This window comes from Mobula birostris, chromosome 6 (genome assembly GCF_030028105.1).
Source record: "Mobula birostris isolate sMobBir1 chromosome 6, sMobBir1.hap1, whole genome shotgun sequence".
NCBI classification, from domain to species: Eukaryota; Metazoa; Chordata; class Chondrichthyes; order Myliobatiformes; family Myliobatidae; genus Mobula; species Mobula birostris.
Window position 1 is genome coordinate 21,643,050 of NC_092375.1, and position 18,533 is coordinate 21,661,582.

Here is an 18,533-nt window from a genome sequence, read left to right on the forward strand (position 1 = left end):
AATGAATACCAACATTGCATTTGCTTTTTTCATCACCGACTCAGCCTGGAGGTTAACCTTTAGGGTATCCTGCACAAGGACTCCCTAGTCCCTTTGCATCTCTGCATCTTGAATTCTCTCCCATCTTAATAATAGTCTTCCCATTTATTTCTTCCACCAAGTGCATGACCATACACTTTCCAACATTGTATTTCATTTGCCACTTCTTTTCCCATTCCCCTAAACTATCTAAAACTATCTAACATTTGATAGGTTTCAGTTAGGTCACCCCTAATTCTTCTTTATTCCAGTGAATACAGGCCCAGAGCCATCAAATGTTCTTCACAGCGAGAAGAGTTTAAAGGGAGACGGTTATTTCTTCAGTGGTTTGATCAGGGCACACCTGCACAAATACATGGATGTCAGCCAGTGAGCACAGCGAGAAGAGTTTAAAAGGGACAGATTTATTGGTGGGGCATCTGAGGAATGGGCGACAGAGTAGAGGAAGACAGACTAGGAAGGCTTTGGCTCAATGGGGCTTGGTGATAATGGCTCAAGGTGAGGTAGGTTATCTGTGTAGAATACAGACAAGAAGAATGTGTGTGAGGCCGGTGTTCTGTGCTCGGTGTCAGCTGTGGTAAGTCCTGGAGACTCCCGGCCTCCCGGACGGCCACGTCTGCGCCAGGTGCATCAAGCTGCAGCTCCTTAGGGACCGTGTTAGGGAACTGGAGATGCAGATTGGTGACCTTTGTCTGGTCAGGGAGAGTGAGTAGGTGATAGAGAGGAGCTATAGACAGGTAGTCACACTGGGGCCTGGGGAGACAGATAAGTGGGTAACAGTCAGGAAAGGGAATGCCAGGAGTCAGAGGCTAGGGAGCACCCCTGTGACTGTACACCTTGACAATAAGTACTCCTGTTTGAGTACCGTTGGGAGGGACGGCCTACCTGGGGGAAGCAACAGCGGCCGTGCCTCTGGCACAGAGTCTGGCCCTGTGGCTCAGAAGGGTAGGAAAAGGAAGAGGATGGCAGCAGTGATAGAGGACTCTATAGTTAGGGGGTCAAACAGGCGATTCTGTGCATGCAGGAAAGAAGCATGGATGGTAGTTTACCGCCCAGGTGCCAGGGTCCAGGATGTTTATGATTGCGTCCACAATATCCTGAAGTGGGAAGGAGAACAGCCAGGGGTCGTGGTACATATTGGCACCAATGACATAGGCAGGAAAAGGGAGGAGGTCCTGAAAGCGGACTACAGGGAGTTAAGAAGGAAATTGAGAAGCAGGACCATAAAGGTAGTAATCTCGGGATTACTGCCTGTGCCATGTGACAGTGAGTATAGGAATAGGTGGAGGTGGAGGTGGAGGATAAATACGTGGCTGAGGGATTGGAGCAGGGGACAGCGATTCAGATTTCTGAATCATTGGGACCTCTTTTGGGGCAGGAGTGACCTGTACAAAAAGGACAAGTTGCACTTGAATCCCAGGGGGACCAATATCCTGGCGGGGAGGTTTGTTAAGGCTATTGGGGAGAGTTTAAACTAGAATTGCTGGGGGGGTGGGAACCAAACTGAAGAGACGAAAGAAGAGGCGGTTGGCTCACAAATAGAAACAGGGTGAAAGGGAGGATAGGCAGGTGATAGAGAAGGGATGCGCTCAAACCGATGGTTTAAGATGTGTCTATTTTAATGCAAGGAATATTATGAATAAAGCGGATGAGTTTAGAGCATGGATCAGTACTTGGAGCTATGATGTTATGGCCATTACAGTGACATGGATGGCTCAGGGGCAGGAGTAGTTATTTCAAGTCCCAGGCTTTAGATGTTTCAGAAAGGACAGGGAGGGAGGCAAAAGAGGGGGGGAGTGGCACTGTTGATCAGAGATAGTGTCGCGGCTGCAGAAAAGGAGGAAGACATGGAGGGATTGTCTATGGAGTCTCTGTGGGTGGAAGTTAGGAGCAGGAAGGGGTCAATAACTCTACTGGGTGTTTTTTTTATAGACCACCCAATAATAACAGGGACATTGAGGAGCAGATAGGGAGACAGATTCTGGAAAGGTGTTATAATAACAGGGTTGCCGTGGTGGGAGATTTTAATTTCCCAGCTCAGGTTTTTTAATTTTCTCTCCATTTAGAAAATATTCTACCCTTTTATTTCTTCTACCAAAATGCATTACTAAACACTTCCTGACACTGTTATTCATCTGCCACTTCTTTGCCAGTTCTATTTCAGCGTGTATTTTAATTATCTGCATGCTCTAATCTTTATTTAGCACCCTGGATAATAATTCTAAAGGTCATTAAGAAGTCATTTAAGGTTCTTGTGCCTTTTTTTTTCTTTTTTAATGTATAACTTCACTCACATTACAATAGTGGGCACACATACTATGAACAGATTGACAAATTGTAGCTTAACCAAGTAGTAGCTAAACCAAATAGTAGCTAAACTTGCATTGGCTGCCATGTATAGATGAATACACTATAACTGATGAATTGTTTAATATAATGCCTCAATACAAATGAAACAATAAAATTGGCAAAGTTTACCAAATGTGTTGCCTGTGACAGCAGATTTTGGATAGCTTATACTGTTTGTTTTTCAAAAAGGCACAAAGGCTTTGGAGTCACTATAAAATCCTAGAATTGTATTGGTTTGCTACTAAAACCTGTCACGGTGCGCCTTAGCAATGTCAGAACCCAAGAGCAGAGAAAAACAGACTCTGACGTAGAGACAGTGACCGGAGATTTTTCATCAGAATTCCAACAGAACATGGGTGGCTCGGCCAAGTGACACCATGAGGCGCAACATTCTCCAAACTAGGACCCTGCGATTAGTGTTAATTGGGCGTCCGCTTAAATAATACAGGTAACATGGAATCCTTGAGTCCATCAAAATAAACAATGTTTAAACAGAGAGCACAAGGAGCCTGCATTACAAAGAGCAAGTTGCTCAAGAAAAACACAGGGAATCTAAACAATTAGTGATTCTCGTTAAACTACAATTAACCATTTCAGGTGCCCTTAAAAAGCTCAGAGCTCAATGCCCTCTGACTCTCTGCACAGGCCCAAAGAGCTTATTACAAAGACCACTCTTCATGACTTATACATAATGATGTTAGGGCACCATTTCAGCATTTTCAGGTCATGGTTACTGTATGTGTTAAAGAAAAAGGTATTTTGCGGAGAAATCTACACTAAGTGAATTATGAGGTGATACACCTTGGAAGGAAGGGCAAGAACTGGGAGTATAATATTAAGGTTATGATCTTAAAAGGAGTTCCGGAGCAATGAGATTGACACAGATAGAGGCTATTCAGCCCATCTAGTCTATGTCAGCTCCAAATACAGCAACAGTATTCACAATCCCCTGTACCTTTCTTTTAACCTTGCAAATTATTTCCTCTCAGTTGATTATTCATATCCTATTTGGAATACTGACTGATTGATTGTGTTCTCACATTGTGCACCCAACCCCACCTTGCAGGGATTGAGTCCCAGATCATAATAACTTTCTGCATAAAATTTAAATTCTTCGTCACGTGTTACCCAGATTTTAAACTGGAGTCTGGTGACCTTTTTCTCATCAGCTTTCCATTAAACCAGGGTTCGCAACCTGGTGTCCACAGACCCCTCAGTTAATTGTAGGGATCCATGGCATAAAAAAGGTTGGGAACACCAGGACTGAACTCTTGATCACATGATCTAAGTCTTTTGTGAAGAATGATAGCGCATTACAATGTACTTCATCAGGCAATGCTTAATGGTATTTGCTAATGGCGGGTATCTATCCCTTAATGAAAGAAATTACTTGAACCTAGATAATTCGAGTAATTATCTCAGGATGTACCATTGCTTTTATATTCAACAGTGCATCTTGTTCAAATTGCAATTAGATGTACAGAGGTAAACTTGACAGCTGATTTCCCCACAAAACCAAACTAAGAAAATGTAATGGCCAGATGATCTGATGGAGATTAAGGGATAAATATTGATGAGGACCTTAGGGAGAATTTCTCAGCACTTCCAAGCATACAGCACTAGAATTTCAGACAAGATCCCACATTCAAATCTTGTAAATTAATTGACTGATGTACTATGCATCACGCAGCTTAATATTTTCTTTTATATTAAACTGACCCTCTTCAAGAACAATGCTTGATTTGCCTTTTCTGGAAATTATTAGTTCAATAACAGCCATCAATGGAGTTGGCATGATGACTTTGACAGAATAACCAAATGGTTACTGTGCTGAAGGTGGTCATTTGCTCCATTAAGTTCACACCAGGTTATGTATAGACAACACAGCTGGTCCTACTTCCCCACTCTCTCCCTAGTACCCTACAAATTCTTTCCTTCCACATAATTGTCTAGCTTAATTTTTAAGGAATCCATTGAACTTCTATGCAAGGGACTGCATTCTGAATCCCAACACTTGCTATATTTGAAAGATTTTCCTCAGCTCATTTCTGGTCCTCCTCTTTGTCTTCTTACTATGTTCCCATCTACTCTGACTATTGACGCCATGATTTTATATGTTACTATCCCCTCTCTTTGGAGGATACAAATACCAGTTGCTCCAGACTATCCATGTACACGTTTGTAGTTCAAGGCATTCATTCCCTGAATAGACTTAGCTTTGGTAGTCTATAAAAAGTCTTGAACTGACATTCAGTGGCCACTTTATTGGATACCTCCTGTACTTAAGTACCTTTGAGTTACTCCTGCCTTCCTGTCAGCTTGAACCAATCTGGCATTCTCCTCTGCCCTCTCCTATTATCAAGGCATTTACACCCACAGAACTGCAGCTCACCAGATAGTTTTTTTTTGTTTTTTTGCACCATTCTCTGTAAACTCTAGGGACTGTTGTGCATGAAAAGCCCAGGAGATCAGCAGTTTCTGAGATACTCAAACCTCCCCGTCTGGCACCAAGAATCCTTTCAGTCAAAGTCATTTAGATTACATTCCTTCCCCCTTCTAATGTTTGGTCAGAACAACAGCTAAACCTCTTGACCTGCATACATTTATGTATTGAGTTCCTTAGCTGATTAGACATTTGCATTAATGAGCAGGTTTACAGGTGTACCTGATAAAGTGGCCAGAGTGTATTTTTCTTTCTTGCGTCCAGAATCCGACACCAGTAAAATTGGTTAAGCTACACTTGGTCCAAAGTAAAAGGTCTCAGCCCAAGACATCGACTGTTTATTCCTTTCCATAGATGCTGCCACACATGCTGACTTCCTTCATCATTTTGTGTGTGTAGCTTCAGATTTTCAGCATCTGCAGAATCCCTTGTGTTTGTAAGCCACATTTTTATTGTTTTGATACTTTGCTATGGACTAGGTTCATTCAAATATCAATTAATCCTAATTTTCTCTTTCCCTATCTTGAATGTGTCTACTTTATTATAATCTAATTTAAAGTAATAAAGTACTCCACGTACACAGAGCCTTGCACGATATCAAGATGTTCCCAAGCACTCTGTCATCAATTGAGTAGTCTTAGAGCAGCTAATTGTGTAATTAAAAAAGACTTGACCATCAAATGCAGAGAGCACAATGAGATGAATGAACAGCTTATCTATTCAGGTGCTGGTTGAGAGATAAGTGGGTCACTGAGAGAACTCTGACTAAAACAATAGGATTTCACCATGTGTGTATTCTTTACTACTTAGCTTATTATACCTTCTGTGCAGTCTCTTGAAGGCCAGAGAATAAACTCACCAGTCATTCCTCATTACAATTATAATTTTCCTAGCAACACACATCAAAGTTGCCAGTGAACGCAGCAGGCCAGGCAGCATCTCTAGGAAGAGGTACATTCGACGTTTCGGGCCGAGACCCTTTGTCAAGACTAACTGAAGGAAGAGCTAGTAAGAGATTTGAAAGGGGGAGGGGGAGATCTGAAATGATAGGAGAAGACAGGAGGGGGAGGGATGGAGCCAAGAGCTGGACAGGTGATTGGCAAAAGGGATATGGGACAGGAGGCCCAGGGAGAAAGAAAAGGGGGAGGGGGGAGGCCCAGAGGATGGGCAAAGGATATAGTGAGAGGGACAGAGGGAGAAAAAGGAGAGAGAGAGAAAGAATGTGTGTATATAACTAAATAACAGATGGGGTACGAGGGGGAGGTGGGGCATTAGCAGAAGTTTGAGAAGTCAATGTTCATGCCTGCTGCGTTCACCAGCAACTTCGATGTGTGTTGCTTGAATTTCCAGCATCTGCAGAATTCCTCGTGTTTGCGTTTATAATTTTCCTAATTGGTTATTGTGTCAGAGTGTATGGGGGCACAAAACTGTTGATTTACATAACTTCTTCGATTCATGAGTAGATTTGATAACAATCTCTCTGTCTACATTTAATGTTCATTTAGTTTAAATTTTGGCTACCACTGCTTTATCCTGTCAGGAAATGCAACTGATGTGGTAGATTTTGCAGTGACGTCCTGCAGACAGACCACTACTTCTTCTAAAAATGCTTCTACTTCTAAACCGTGTGCGATTGGAGCCTGTAATTTATAGTTTGATGATGTGTTTTTGCGCCGGCTGAGCAATTGAGTGCTTAAGCTGCCTCCGAGGGTACTCGGTGAGGTTGAGAATGGAAGTGTGCAGCCCAAAGGTGGAGCACGAACCCATGATCAGCTCCATTACTTCCTGTCGATTAAAGCGTCGAGCAAGATTGAAATCGATGACAGAGGAAGGCCATCTGTCTGCATTTGACCGGAATCCCTCTCCCTCTCGCTTGCTCACTCATGCCAAAGGAAGGTGCAGGAGTCTTCCTCACATTGCAAGGTTTGATTGGCGTGGCTCATGGCTTGGGCTTGTTTCGGAGGACTCTACGGTTCGTTTAAATATGCTCCTGGTTTCCAGTTACTCCCTTTATGCTATTTTTGTGCACTTCGATGGGAGTGCTTTGGCATGAGCTGGCTTTACGGCCTGCTGAGAATGAATGACACGGCACTAAACTGAGCACTCCTCGGCTGTTTCAAGGAATCCGTGGTTTGATCTGCGTGATTTGTTCTTTATTTCGCGTGTTGAGCGTTTGATGTGTTCTTTAAACGGGTTCCACGGTGTTTCTTTGTTTCATGGTTGCCTGTGGGAAGACAAATCTCAGTGTTATATACTGTGTACCTACTTCGATAATAAATGTACTTCATACAACTGTGCAAACTAGAAGCAGGAGTAAGCCACTTTGCTACTCGAGCCCGCGATGCCATTTAACAAGATGATTAATTCTGCATCTTACAAAGAAAGGTGAGAGAAAAAAAAATCCAGTGAGTGGCAGTTCTGTGGGTGAAAACACCTTGTTAATGAGAGAAGTTAGAGGATAATGGCCAGACTGGTTCAAGCTGACAGGAAGGTGACAGTAACACAAATAAACTCATATTACAACAGTGGTGTGCAGAAGAGCATCCCTGAATGCACAACACATCCAACCTTGAAATGGATGGGCTATGGTAGCACAAGACCACACTGGGCTTCACTCCTGTACCTAATAAAGTGGCCACTGAATGTAGCCCTCTCCCTCTCTCCCTCTCTCCCTCTCTCCCTCTCTCCCTCTCTCCCTCTCTCCCTCTCTCCCACACTTCATGTAAGATCTTGTGATAGCTGAGGAGAAAGTTGGAAGCTAAAGACACAAGGATCAGCGCTAAAGCCAACCTGAGCAAATGTCAAATTTCATAACCAAGTCCGTGGAAGGCAGGTCAGAGCAAGCTATAGTCAATGTCTATACTTCTCTGATGGAATAAGTACTTAGAGTCCTGGCCATTTTCCAGCCGCTGTGAAAAAGATGAGAAATGAATGCATTGATGAATAGCCAAGGATTTCTCAGCCCTGGCTGGAGATAACTGATAATTTATCAGCCCACAAAAGATACATCAAGATATTTCATTAAACCAAATCTTGAGGATATGGAATTAAACAGTCATTGAAATTTTCCTGCACAAGGATGGAATCGACCTTCAGAAAAAGCAGGGCACTCAGGATAGGTTGATAAGCTCTTGATTATTAAGGGAAAACATGGGTACAGGGAAAAGACAGGAGAATGGAGTTGAAAGGGTTAATAAATCAGCCAAGATTGAACTAGAAGAGATATAATGAACAGAATAGTCTAATGGTTTTGAAAGGAATGGAATGGGAAGTTGTGAGCTGTCAGATATGAACTTTGTGAAATGTCATACTCTATTATTTTAAAAGAATTCCCCATCCTGTGAAATATGACACTCATGGGGATGGGTGAGTGAGACTTTGTGCACACTGATATTTGACAGTAGCTTGTATTTTTTAATGCTGGACTTCAAATCACTGTTGTTGCCTCTTGTCCCCCTCTGAGCAGACTGACCAATGGAGCGGGACGTCGAGAGCCCTGTGGTCACTCGGCAGCCGAAGCTACCGAAGCAAGTACGCGAGGACATCCCAAAGCGGCTCGGCTCAGGTGGTCAAGCACGGAGCGTCCAAAGGTACGTGCGGAAGGACGGCAAGTGCAACGTGCACCATGGCAATGTCCGGGAGCGGTACCGTTACCTGACTGATATCTTCACTACATTAGTGGATCTGAAATGGAGACTCAATCTACTCATCTTTGTCATGGTCTACACAACTACTTGGCTTTTCTTTGGTATGATCTGGTGGCTAATTGCTTACATCCGAGGGGACCTAAGCCACATAGGGGATGCCTCGTGGGTGCCCTGTGTTAACAATCTCAATGGCTTTGTTTCAGCCTTTCTCTTCTCCATTGAGACTGAAACCACCATTGGCTACGGCTACAGGTTCATCACTGACAAGTGCCCTGAAGGCATTATTCTGCTCCTGGTACAGTCAGTGCTGGGCTCCATAGTCAACGCCTTCATGGTTGGGTGCATGTTTGTGAAAATCTCGCAGCCCAACAAGAGAGCAGAAACTCTAGTGTTCTCCACCAACGCTGTGGTCAGCGTCCGTGACAGCAAGCTGTGTCTGATGTTCCGCGTCGGCGACTTGAGGAACTCCCACATTGTCGAGGCTTCGATCCGCGCCAAGCTGATCAAGTCGAAGCAGACCAAGGAAGGAGAGTTCATCCCTCTCAATCAAACGGATATAAACGTTGGCTACGACACTGGAGACGACCGCCTCTTTTTAGTTTCCCCTCTAATCATTTGCCATGAAATCAACCAACAGAGTCCTTTCTGGGAAATCTCCAAAGCCCAGTTGGCCAAAGAGGAGATGGAGATTGTGGTGATCCTCGAAGGAATGGTGGAGGCAACAGGTAAGGTTTAACTTCCAATGACCACCAACTCAAACTAGTTGTCTGAACCTATTGGTCTTCTTCTGACTTAATGAGAACTTTAAAGAATTGCAGGTGCTGGAAACAGTTATTTGCAAATGATTCATTCAGAATCAGAATGCCATGAAATTTGTTATTTTGCGGCAGCAGTACAGTTCAAGACACAAGTATTACTTTAGGTTACAAAAATAAATCATACAAAAGAGGACCAGAGAGATTGTGTTCATGGGTTTATGGACTGTTCAGAAATCTGCTGGGAGAAGGGAAGAAGCTGTTCCTAAAGCATTGTGTATGGGTCTTCAGCCTCCTGTACCTACCCTCTCCTTGATGGTAGAAATAAGAAGAGGGCATATCCTGGATGGTAGGGTCCTTAGAGATGGACGCTGCCTTCTTGATCGCCATCTCTTGTAGATGACGGCACAGGAACTGGTCATTCAGGTTCATGCCAACTATTGCTTATACAAATCCTATTAACTTGATCCATAGCCCACAATGCAAAGATTTAAAGATACATAAAAGATCAGATTTCTTTGCCACATGTACATGCACAAAATATGCAGTGAAATGTAACAACTGTGTCAATGACCAACACAGTCCAAATATGTGCTGGGGGAGAGCCTGCAAGTGACACGACACTTTTGGTGTGAACAGAGCATGCCCACAACTCGTTAAGCTTAACCTATACTTCTTTAGAATGTGGAGGCAACTTGCGCGGTCACAGGAAGAACGTGCCAACTCCTTACAGACATGCGTGAAATGGACCCCGATCGCTGATCACTGGCACTGTTAAATAGTATTATGCTAACTGATATGCTTGTGTAACACAATGCATTGAAGTAGGACAAGACAAAACATGCCATCCATGTTGGTGATTCAGCCACCAGTCTAGAAGCTGCTGAAGTACTGTGAGAGTACCGGCCCCTATCACTTCTTCAGCTATCACTTACAGACTCAGATCATCCCCTCGTGTCTTCAACACTCTGACCATGGGGCAAAAATTTAACATGAACACAGTCCACGTCCCTCATAATTGTATACATCTCTGTCAAATTGCCCCCTCAGCACCCTCCATTCCAGGGAAAACAGTAACACAGACAATAGTAATACCTAGGAATGTAAAAAGGGCAATGGGCGATTTCAACGTGCAAGTAGATTGGGAAAATCAGGTTGGTGCTGGATCCCAAGAGAGGGAATTTGTAGAATGTCTACAAGATGTCTTTTTAGAGCAGCTTGTGGTTGAGCCCTGTAGGGGAGCAGTAGTTCTGGATTGGGTGTTATGTAATGGCCCAGATTTGATTAGGAAGCTTAAGGAAAAGGAACGCTTATTTTAGGAACACACATCAAAGTTGCTGGTGAACGCAGCAGGCCAGGCAGCATCTCTAGGAAGAGGTACAGTCGATGTTTTGGGCTGAGACCCTTCGTCGTTTTGTACCTCTTCCTAGAGATGCTGCCTGGCCTGCTGCGTTCACCAGCAACCTTGATGTGTGTTGCTTGAATTTCCAGCATCTCCAGATTTCCTCGTGTTTACTTATTTTAGGAGACAGTGATCATAATATGATATAATTCACTTTGCAGTTTGAGAAGCTAAAAATTGATGTACAGTATCAATATTACAATGGAGTAAGGGGAACTAAAGAGGCACGATAGAGGAGCTTGCCAAAGTTCGTTGGAAGGAGACACTAGCAGGGATTATGAAAGAACAGCAATGGCAGGTGTTTCTGAAGCAATTCAGAAGACACAGCAAAGATACATCCCTAAGATGAAAAAGCAATCTAAAGGTAGCGTAAGACAATCATAGCTGACAATGAGCCAGATTTGATAAGGGAACTCGAGGTAAAGGAGCCATTAGGAGGTAGTGACCATAATATGATGTTTTAATCTACAATTTGAGAAAGAGAAGGGAAAATCAAAAGTGCCAGTATTACAGTTGAACAAAGGGGACTATGGACCCATGAGGGAGGAACTGGCCAAAGTTGACTGGAAAGATACACTAGCAGGGGTGACAGTGGAACAACAATGGCAGGTATTTCTGGGAATAATACAGAAGGTGCAGGATCAGTTCATTCCAAAGAGGAAGAAAGATTCTAAGGGGAGTAAGGGGCAACCGTGGCTGACAAGGGAAGTCAAGGACAGTATAAAAATAAAAGGGAGGAAGTATAACATAGCAAAGATGAGCAGGAAGCCAAAGGATTGGGAGACTTTTAAGGAGCAACAGAAGGTAACTAAAAAGGCAATACAGGGGGAAAAGATGAGGTACGAAGGTAAACTAGCCAATAACATAAAGGAGGATAGTAAAAGCTTCTTTAGGTATGTGAAGAGGAAAAAATTAGCTAAGACCAAAGTTGTGCCCTTGAAGACAGAAACGGGTGAAATTATTATGGGGAACTAGGAAATGGCAAATGAGCTGAACAGGTACTTTGGATCTGTCTTCATTAGGGAAGACACAAACAATCTCCCAGATGTAATAGTGGCCAAAAGACCTAGAGTAACAGAGGAACTGAAGGAAATTCGCATCAGGCAGAAAGTGGTGTTGGATAGACTGATAGGACTGAAGGCTGAGGAATCCCCAGGGCCTGATGGTCTGCATCCCAGGGTACTTAAGGAGGTGGCTCTAGAAATCGTGGACACATTGGTAATCATTCTCCAATGTTCTATAGATTCAGGATCAGTTCCTGCGGATTGGAGGGTAGCTATTGTTATCCCACTTTTTAAGAAAGGAGGGAGAGAGAAAACAGGCAATTATAGACCAGTTAGTCTGATGTCAGTGGTGGGGAAGATGCTGGAGTCAATTATAAAAGATGAAATAGCAGCATATTTGGACAACAGTAGCAGGATAGGTCCGAGTCAGCATGAATTTACGAAGGGGAAATCATGCTTGACTAATTTTCTGGAATTTTTTGAGGATGTAACTATGAAAATGGACAAGGGAAAGACAGTGGATGTAGTGTACCTGAACTTTCAGAAAGCCTTTGATAAGGTCCCACATAGGAAGTTAGTGGGCAAAATTAGAGCACATGGTAATGGGGGTAGGGTACTGACATGGATGGAAAATTGGTTGGCAGACAGGAAATAAAGTGTAGAGATTAACGGGTCCTTTTCAGAATGGCAGGCAGTGACTAGTGGGGTACCGCAAGACTCAGTGCTGGGACTGCAGCTATTTACAATATACATTAATGATTTAGATTAAGGAATTAAGAGTAACATAAGCACATTTGCAGATGACACAAAGCTGGGTGACAGTGTGAAATGTGAGGAGGATGTTATGAGAATGCAGGGTGACTTGGACAGGTTGGGCAAGTGGGCAGATACATGGCAGATGCAGTTTAATGTGGATAAATGTGAGGTTATCCACTTTTGGTGGCAAGAACAGATTACTATCCAAATGGTGTCAAGTTAGGAAAAGGGGAAGTACAACGAGATCTAGGTGTCCTTGTTCATCAGTCACTGAAAGTAAGCATACAGGTACAGCAGACAGTGAAGAAAGCTAATGCTATGTTGGCCTTCATAACAAGGGGAGTTGAGTATAGGGGCAAAGAGGTCCTTCTGCAGTTGTACAAGGCCCTGGTAAGACCCCACCTGGAGTATTGTGTGCAGTTTTGGTCTCCAAATTTGAGGAAGGACATTCTTGCTATGGAGGGAGTGCAGCGTAGGTTCACTGGGTTAATTCCAGGGATGGCAGGAATGTCATATGTTGAAAGATTGGAGCGACTGGGCTTGTATACACTGGAATTTAGAAGGATGAGAGGGGATCTGATTGAAACATATAAGATTATTAAGGGATTGGACATGCTAGAGGCAGGAAACATGTTCCTGATGTTGGAGGAGTCCAGAACCAGAGGCCACAGTTTAAGAATAAGGGGTAGACAATTTAGAACGGAGTTGAGGAAAAACTTTTTCACACAGAGGGTTGTGGTTCTGTGGAATGCTCTGCCTCAGAAGGCAGTGGAGGCCAATTCTCTGGATTCTTTCAAGAAAGAGTTAGATAGAGCTCTTAACGATAGCGGAATCAAGGGATATGGGGAGAAGGCAGGAACAGGGTACTGATTGTGGATGATCAGCCATGATCACAGTGAATGGCGGTGCTGGCTCAAAGGGCTGAATGGCCTACTCCTGCACCTATTGTCTATTGTCTGTTGACAAGGTAAGTCAAAGATTGAAGAAAAGCAAAAGAGAGGGTGTATAATATAGCAAAACAGAAGTGGGAAGTTACAGGATTGAGAAGCTTTTAAAAACCAACAGAAGGCAACTAAAAAATCCATAAAGAGAGAAAGGATGACATACGAAGAGAAGCTAGCCATATAAAAGAGGACACCAGATATATAATGAGTGAAAGGGAGGTGACAGAGGTTATTGGACCACTGGAATGTGACACTGGAGAGATAGTGATGTGGGTAAAAGAAATGGCAGATAAACTTAATAAGTATTTTGCATTAGTCTTCACTGTGGAAGGCATGAGCAGAATGCCATAAATATCGGAGTGTTGGGGAGTAGAAGAGAGTGAGTTGCTATTTCAAGGGGAAGGTGCTTGGGAAGCTGAAAAGTCTGGAGGTAAGTAAGTCATCTGGACCAGTTGGACTACACCCCAGAGTTCTGAAAGAGACAGCTGAAGAGATTGTGGAAGCATAAGTATTGATCTATCAAGAAGCACTAGATTCTGGAGTGGTTCCAGAGAACTGGGAAGTTGCAAATGTCACTCCACTCTTTAAGAAGGGATAGAGGCAGAAGAAAGACAATTATAGGTCTGTTAGCCTGACTTCAATGGTTGGAAAGGTGTTGGAGTGTATTACTAAGGATGAGTTTTCAGGGTACTTGGAAGCACATGACAAAATAGACCAAAGTCAGTATGGTTTTTCAAGAGAAAATCTTGCTTAAAAATCTGTTGTAATTCTCTGAGGAAATCACAGGCAGGATAGACAAAGGAGAGTCAGTGGATGTTGTTTATTTGGATTTTCAGAAGGTCTTTGACAAGGTGCCACAAAGAGGCTACTTAACAAGATAAGAGCCCATGATATTACAGGAAAGATACTAGCATAGATAGAAGATTGGCTGACTGGCAGAAGGCAAAGAGTCAGAATAAAGAGGCCCTTTTCTGATTGGTTGCCAGTGAACAGTGATATGCTACAGGGGTTGGTGTTGGGACCACGTCTTTTCATGTTATATGTCAGTGATTTGGATAAAGTAATTGCTGGCTTTGTGGCCAAGTTTGCGGACAATTCAAAGATAGGTGGAGGGATAAGTAGTGCTGGGGAAGTGGGATGTCTGCAAAAGGACTTAGACGGATTGGGAGAACAGGCAAAGAAGCGACAGGTAGAATATCGTGTAGGGAAGTATATGGTCATGCACTTTAGTAGAAGGAATAAAGGTGTGGACTATTTTCTAAATGGAGAGAAAATTCAAAAATAACAGGTGCAAAGGTACTTTGGAGTCCTAAAAGTTAACTTGCAGGTTGAGTCAATGGTAAAGAAGGCAAATGCAATGTTTACATTAATTCAGAGAAGTCTACAATACAAAAGCAAGGATGTAATTCTGAGGTATTATAAGGCATTGGTCTGATCGCACTTAGAGTATTGTGAGTTGTTTTTGGTTTCTTAACTAAGAAAAGATGTGCTGGCATTGGAGAGAGTCCAGAGGAGGTTCACAAGAATGATTTCAGGAATGAAAGGGTTAACATGTGAGGATTGTTTGATGACTCTGGGCCTGTACTCACTGGAGTTTAGAAGAATGAGAGAGGATCTCATTGATACCGATCAAGTATTGAAAGGCCTAGATAGCATGGATGTGGAGAGGAAGTTTCTTATAGTGGGAGAGTCTAGGACCAGAGGGCACGGCCTCAGAATAGAGGGATATACATTTAGAACAGAGATTAGGAAAAAACTCTTTAGTTATTGAATGATGAATCTGTGGAATTCATTGCCACAAATGGCTGTGCTGACCAAGTCATTGGGTATATTTAAGGAGGAGGCTGATGGGTTCTTGATTAATCAGGGCATCAAAGGTAACAGGGACAAAGCATGAGAATAGCGATGAGAGGGATAATAACTCAGCCATGATGGAATGGTGGAGCAGATTTGATGGGCCGAATGGCCTGATTCTGCTCCTATGTCTTATGGTCTTACATCAGATTGCTGTTTATAGACTGCAGGTTAGTGTTCATCACAATTATACCATCGGTTCTAATCAATAAGCTCCTAAACCTGGACCTTGTTGCTTCCCTCTCCAACTGGATCCTTGTCTTCCTCACCAGGAGACAACAGTTTGTACAGATCTGAAATAGCATTTCCTCCACGCTCACTGCTCCACTCTCTCTACACATACAATTGTGTGGCTAGGCACAGCTCAAACACCATCTATAAATTTGCTGATGACACAACTATTGTTGGCAGAATTTCAGATGGTGTTGAGGAGATGTACAGGAGCTTGTTGAGGACGTCATAGCAACAACTTTGCACTCAATGTCAGCAAGACCAAGGAATTCATTATGGGCTTCAGGAAAGAGATGTTAAGGGAACACACACTAATACTCATCAAGGAATCAAAGTGGAAAAAATGAGCAGTTTTAAGTTGCTGGGCGTCAGCATCGCTGAGGATCTATCCTGGGCCCAACATATAGATGCAACTACAAAGAAGGCATGCCAGGGGCTTGATTTCATTAGGAATTTGGAGGAGAATTGGTGTGACACTAAAGACACTTGCAAATTTCTACAGATGTATCATTGAGAGCATTCTAACTGGTTGCATCACCGTTGGGATGGAGGGGCCACTACACAGGATCATTGGAAAATGCAGAAAGTTATAAACTCAGCCAGCTCCATCATGGGCACTAGCCTCCCCAATATCCAGGACATCTTCAAAAGGCAATGCCTCAAAACGGTGGCATCCATTGTTAAGGATCCCCATTGAGTTATTATGTGTGAATACAATAAAGAACTTCAGTTCCCTGTGTGCAATGCGGCGCTTCACCCGGAACTGGAAGTGATGTTGATGAGCTGGTTGCATGCACTCAAGTTGAGCTGAAGCCATGACTGGAGTGTCCTGTGAATAAATATGTACTAGCATTTTTACCTGTGCTGTTTGCCTTTATAAAAGACAAACATAATATGGTGTTTTCAAGCTTCATCTACTAAAACTCAGACAATGCATCGAGTTTGCTAAACCACTTGGCACCTGCAAACCGGGACATGATCTACCCCGGTGTTGGCAATTTAGAATGTTCTCTCTTGAATGGCTTTGCTGAGATCTCTTGGGTCTAGACATATCTGCAATACTCCATTTTTGTTCTGCATGAGGTTTAAACACGGAGCATAAATGAATATTGCGCGCTACTGAGATAGGGGCACTTGTTCCAGCAGAGGAAAGCTGCCAGCCAGAAAGCACATGGTGTCCTGAAGCTGCCGTTATTCCAAAATTAACCAAGAGAGCTTCAAGTGAGAGCCTAAAATGGATAACCTAAATCTTCCTGCACCTATACAGTTTACCAGCAATCTAACTGATAACTGAAAACGCTTCAAACAACGATTCAATATATACTTAGCAGCGAGCGGAGTGGGAGGGGCTGATTAACATTTGAAAGCATCACAGTAATTGGTGAAGATGCTCTGGAAATCCAAAACAGTTTTCAAATTGGTGAGACAGCCTTGACATTGGAGACTGATGATAAAATTTGAAGAGTATTTTGTCCGAAGTAAAAATATCATGTTTGAAAGATGTAAGTTATTTTCCTGTGACCAGAAACAAGATGTTAGCTTTGACCAATATTTACCATAGCTGAGCTTCCCACGTTGTGTAAGTCCTGTGAGTTTGGAGATTTGAGAGACTCACTAGTTAGAGACAAAATAGTTTGTGGATCTTCCAATGATGGGCTCAGAGAAAGATTGCTCTGTGATAATGATTTCATGCTGGAAAAGGCTGTGGATATTTGTAGGGCAGCGGAGACCTCACGATCTCAAGCTAAGGAGCTGCAAGGGGCAGACACAACAGAGCATGTTTTGAAAGCAAGAGGGACAAGATACAAGGAGTTCCCCAAAACAACAGCATAGCAGGGAAGTAGTCTCAAACACCAAATGCAGCAAATGTGGAGGTAATCACATTCCAAAGACGTATCCTGCTTAAGGAAAGTCCAGCAATAATTGTGGGAAGAAGAATCATTTTGTGAAGTGCTGAAAAGCTAGGGCAACCTAGAAAAAGTTAAAGAAATGGATGATGTATTTGTAGATGTTCTACAGACTGTGGGTGCTGGTAAAACAATGAATTGTTCCTGTGACTGTGAATAAGACAGTAATTTCATTCAAGCTTGACACCAGAGCCCAGGTGAATCTGCTATCTGTGGATGATTACAAGACTCTCAAAGCAAAGAGCAAGATTTACCCAGTGAAGTTAAAAGTGACAGGCTATACTGGGGAGAATGTTCCAGTAAAGGGGGGCTGTATAGTGTCCTTCAAGCACAAGTGACGGCACCTAAAGTCACAGCTACTGATTGTAGGAAAGATATTACAGCCAATATTCTGTCTGAGTGCGTGCAAAATGCTCAACCTGGTGAAAAGACTTTACAGTCCAAAATGACCACACTTCACTTATGGAGGAATATGCAGATGTCTGTCAGGGACTCAGCTGCTTACCTGCTGTACACAAAATTCATGTAGATGAGACAGTAGCCCCTGCGGTCCATGCATGCAGGAAGGTTCCGTTATCACTTAGAGACAAACATAAACAAGAGCTGGCACATATGGAATGGATAAATGTCATACTAGAATATTGAATAACCAGTAGATTGGGTGATCAATGATGCCCTCACCCGCATCTCCTCCATTTCCCGCACTTCAGCCCTCACCCCATCTTCCCGCCACCACAACAGGGATAGAGTTCCCTTTGTCCTCACCTACCACCCCACCAGCCTCCAGGTCCAGCACATTATCCTTTGCAACTTCCACCACCTTCAACAGGACCCCACCACTAAGCACATCTTTCCCTCTCCACCCCTATCCACTTTCCGCAGGGATCAGTCCCTCCGCGACTCCCTTATCCACATGTCCCTCCCCACGGATCTCCCACCCGGCACTTATCCCTGTAAGTGTAAGTGCTACACCTGTCCCTACACCTCCTCTCTTGCCACCATTCAGGGACCCAAACAGTCCTTCCAGGTGAGGCAACACTTCACTTGTGAATCTGTTGGGGTCATCTATTGCATCCGGTGCTCCCGGTGCGGCCTCCTCTACATCGGTGAAACCCGACGCAGATTGGGGGACCGCTTCATCGAGCACCTCCACTCCGTCCGCCACCCACTTCAACTCTGCTTCCCATTCCCATTCAGATATG

The 18,533-nt window shown here is 43.4% G+C and overlaps 1 protein-coding gene across 1 annotated transcript in view; it reads left to right on the forward strand.

The window, feature by feature from the left end:
- kcnj6 (potassium inwardly rectifying channel subfamily J member 6) overlaps positions 1 to 18,533 on the forward strand; it is a 192,485-nt gene that overhangs the window by 121,256 nt on the left and 52,696 nt on the right. Inside the window, exon 2 of the mRNA XM_072260012.1 lies at positions 8,298 to 9,203. Within this exon, the coding sequence (XP_072116113.1) occupies positions 8,306 to 9,203 (898 nt within the window). The 5' untranslated portion in view covers positions 8,298 to 8,305. The remainder of the gene's footprint in view (positions 1 to 8,297; positions 9,204 to 18,533) is intronic.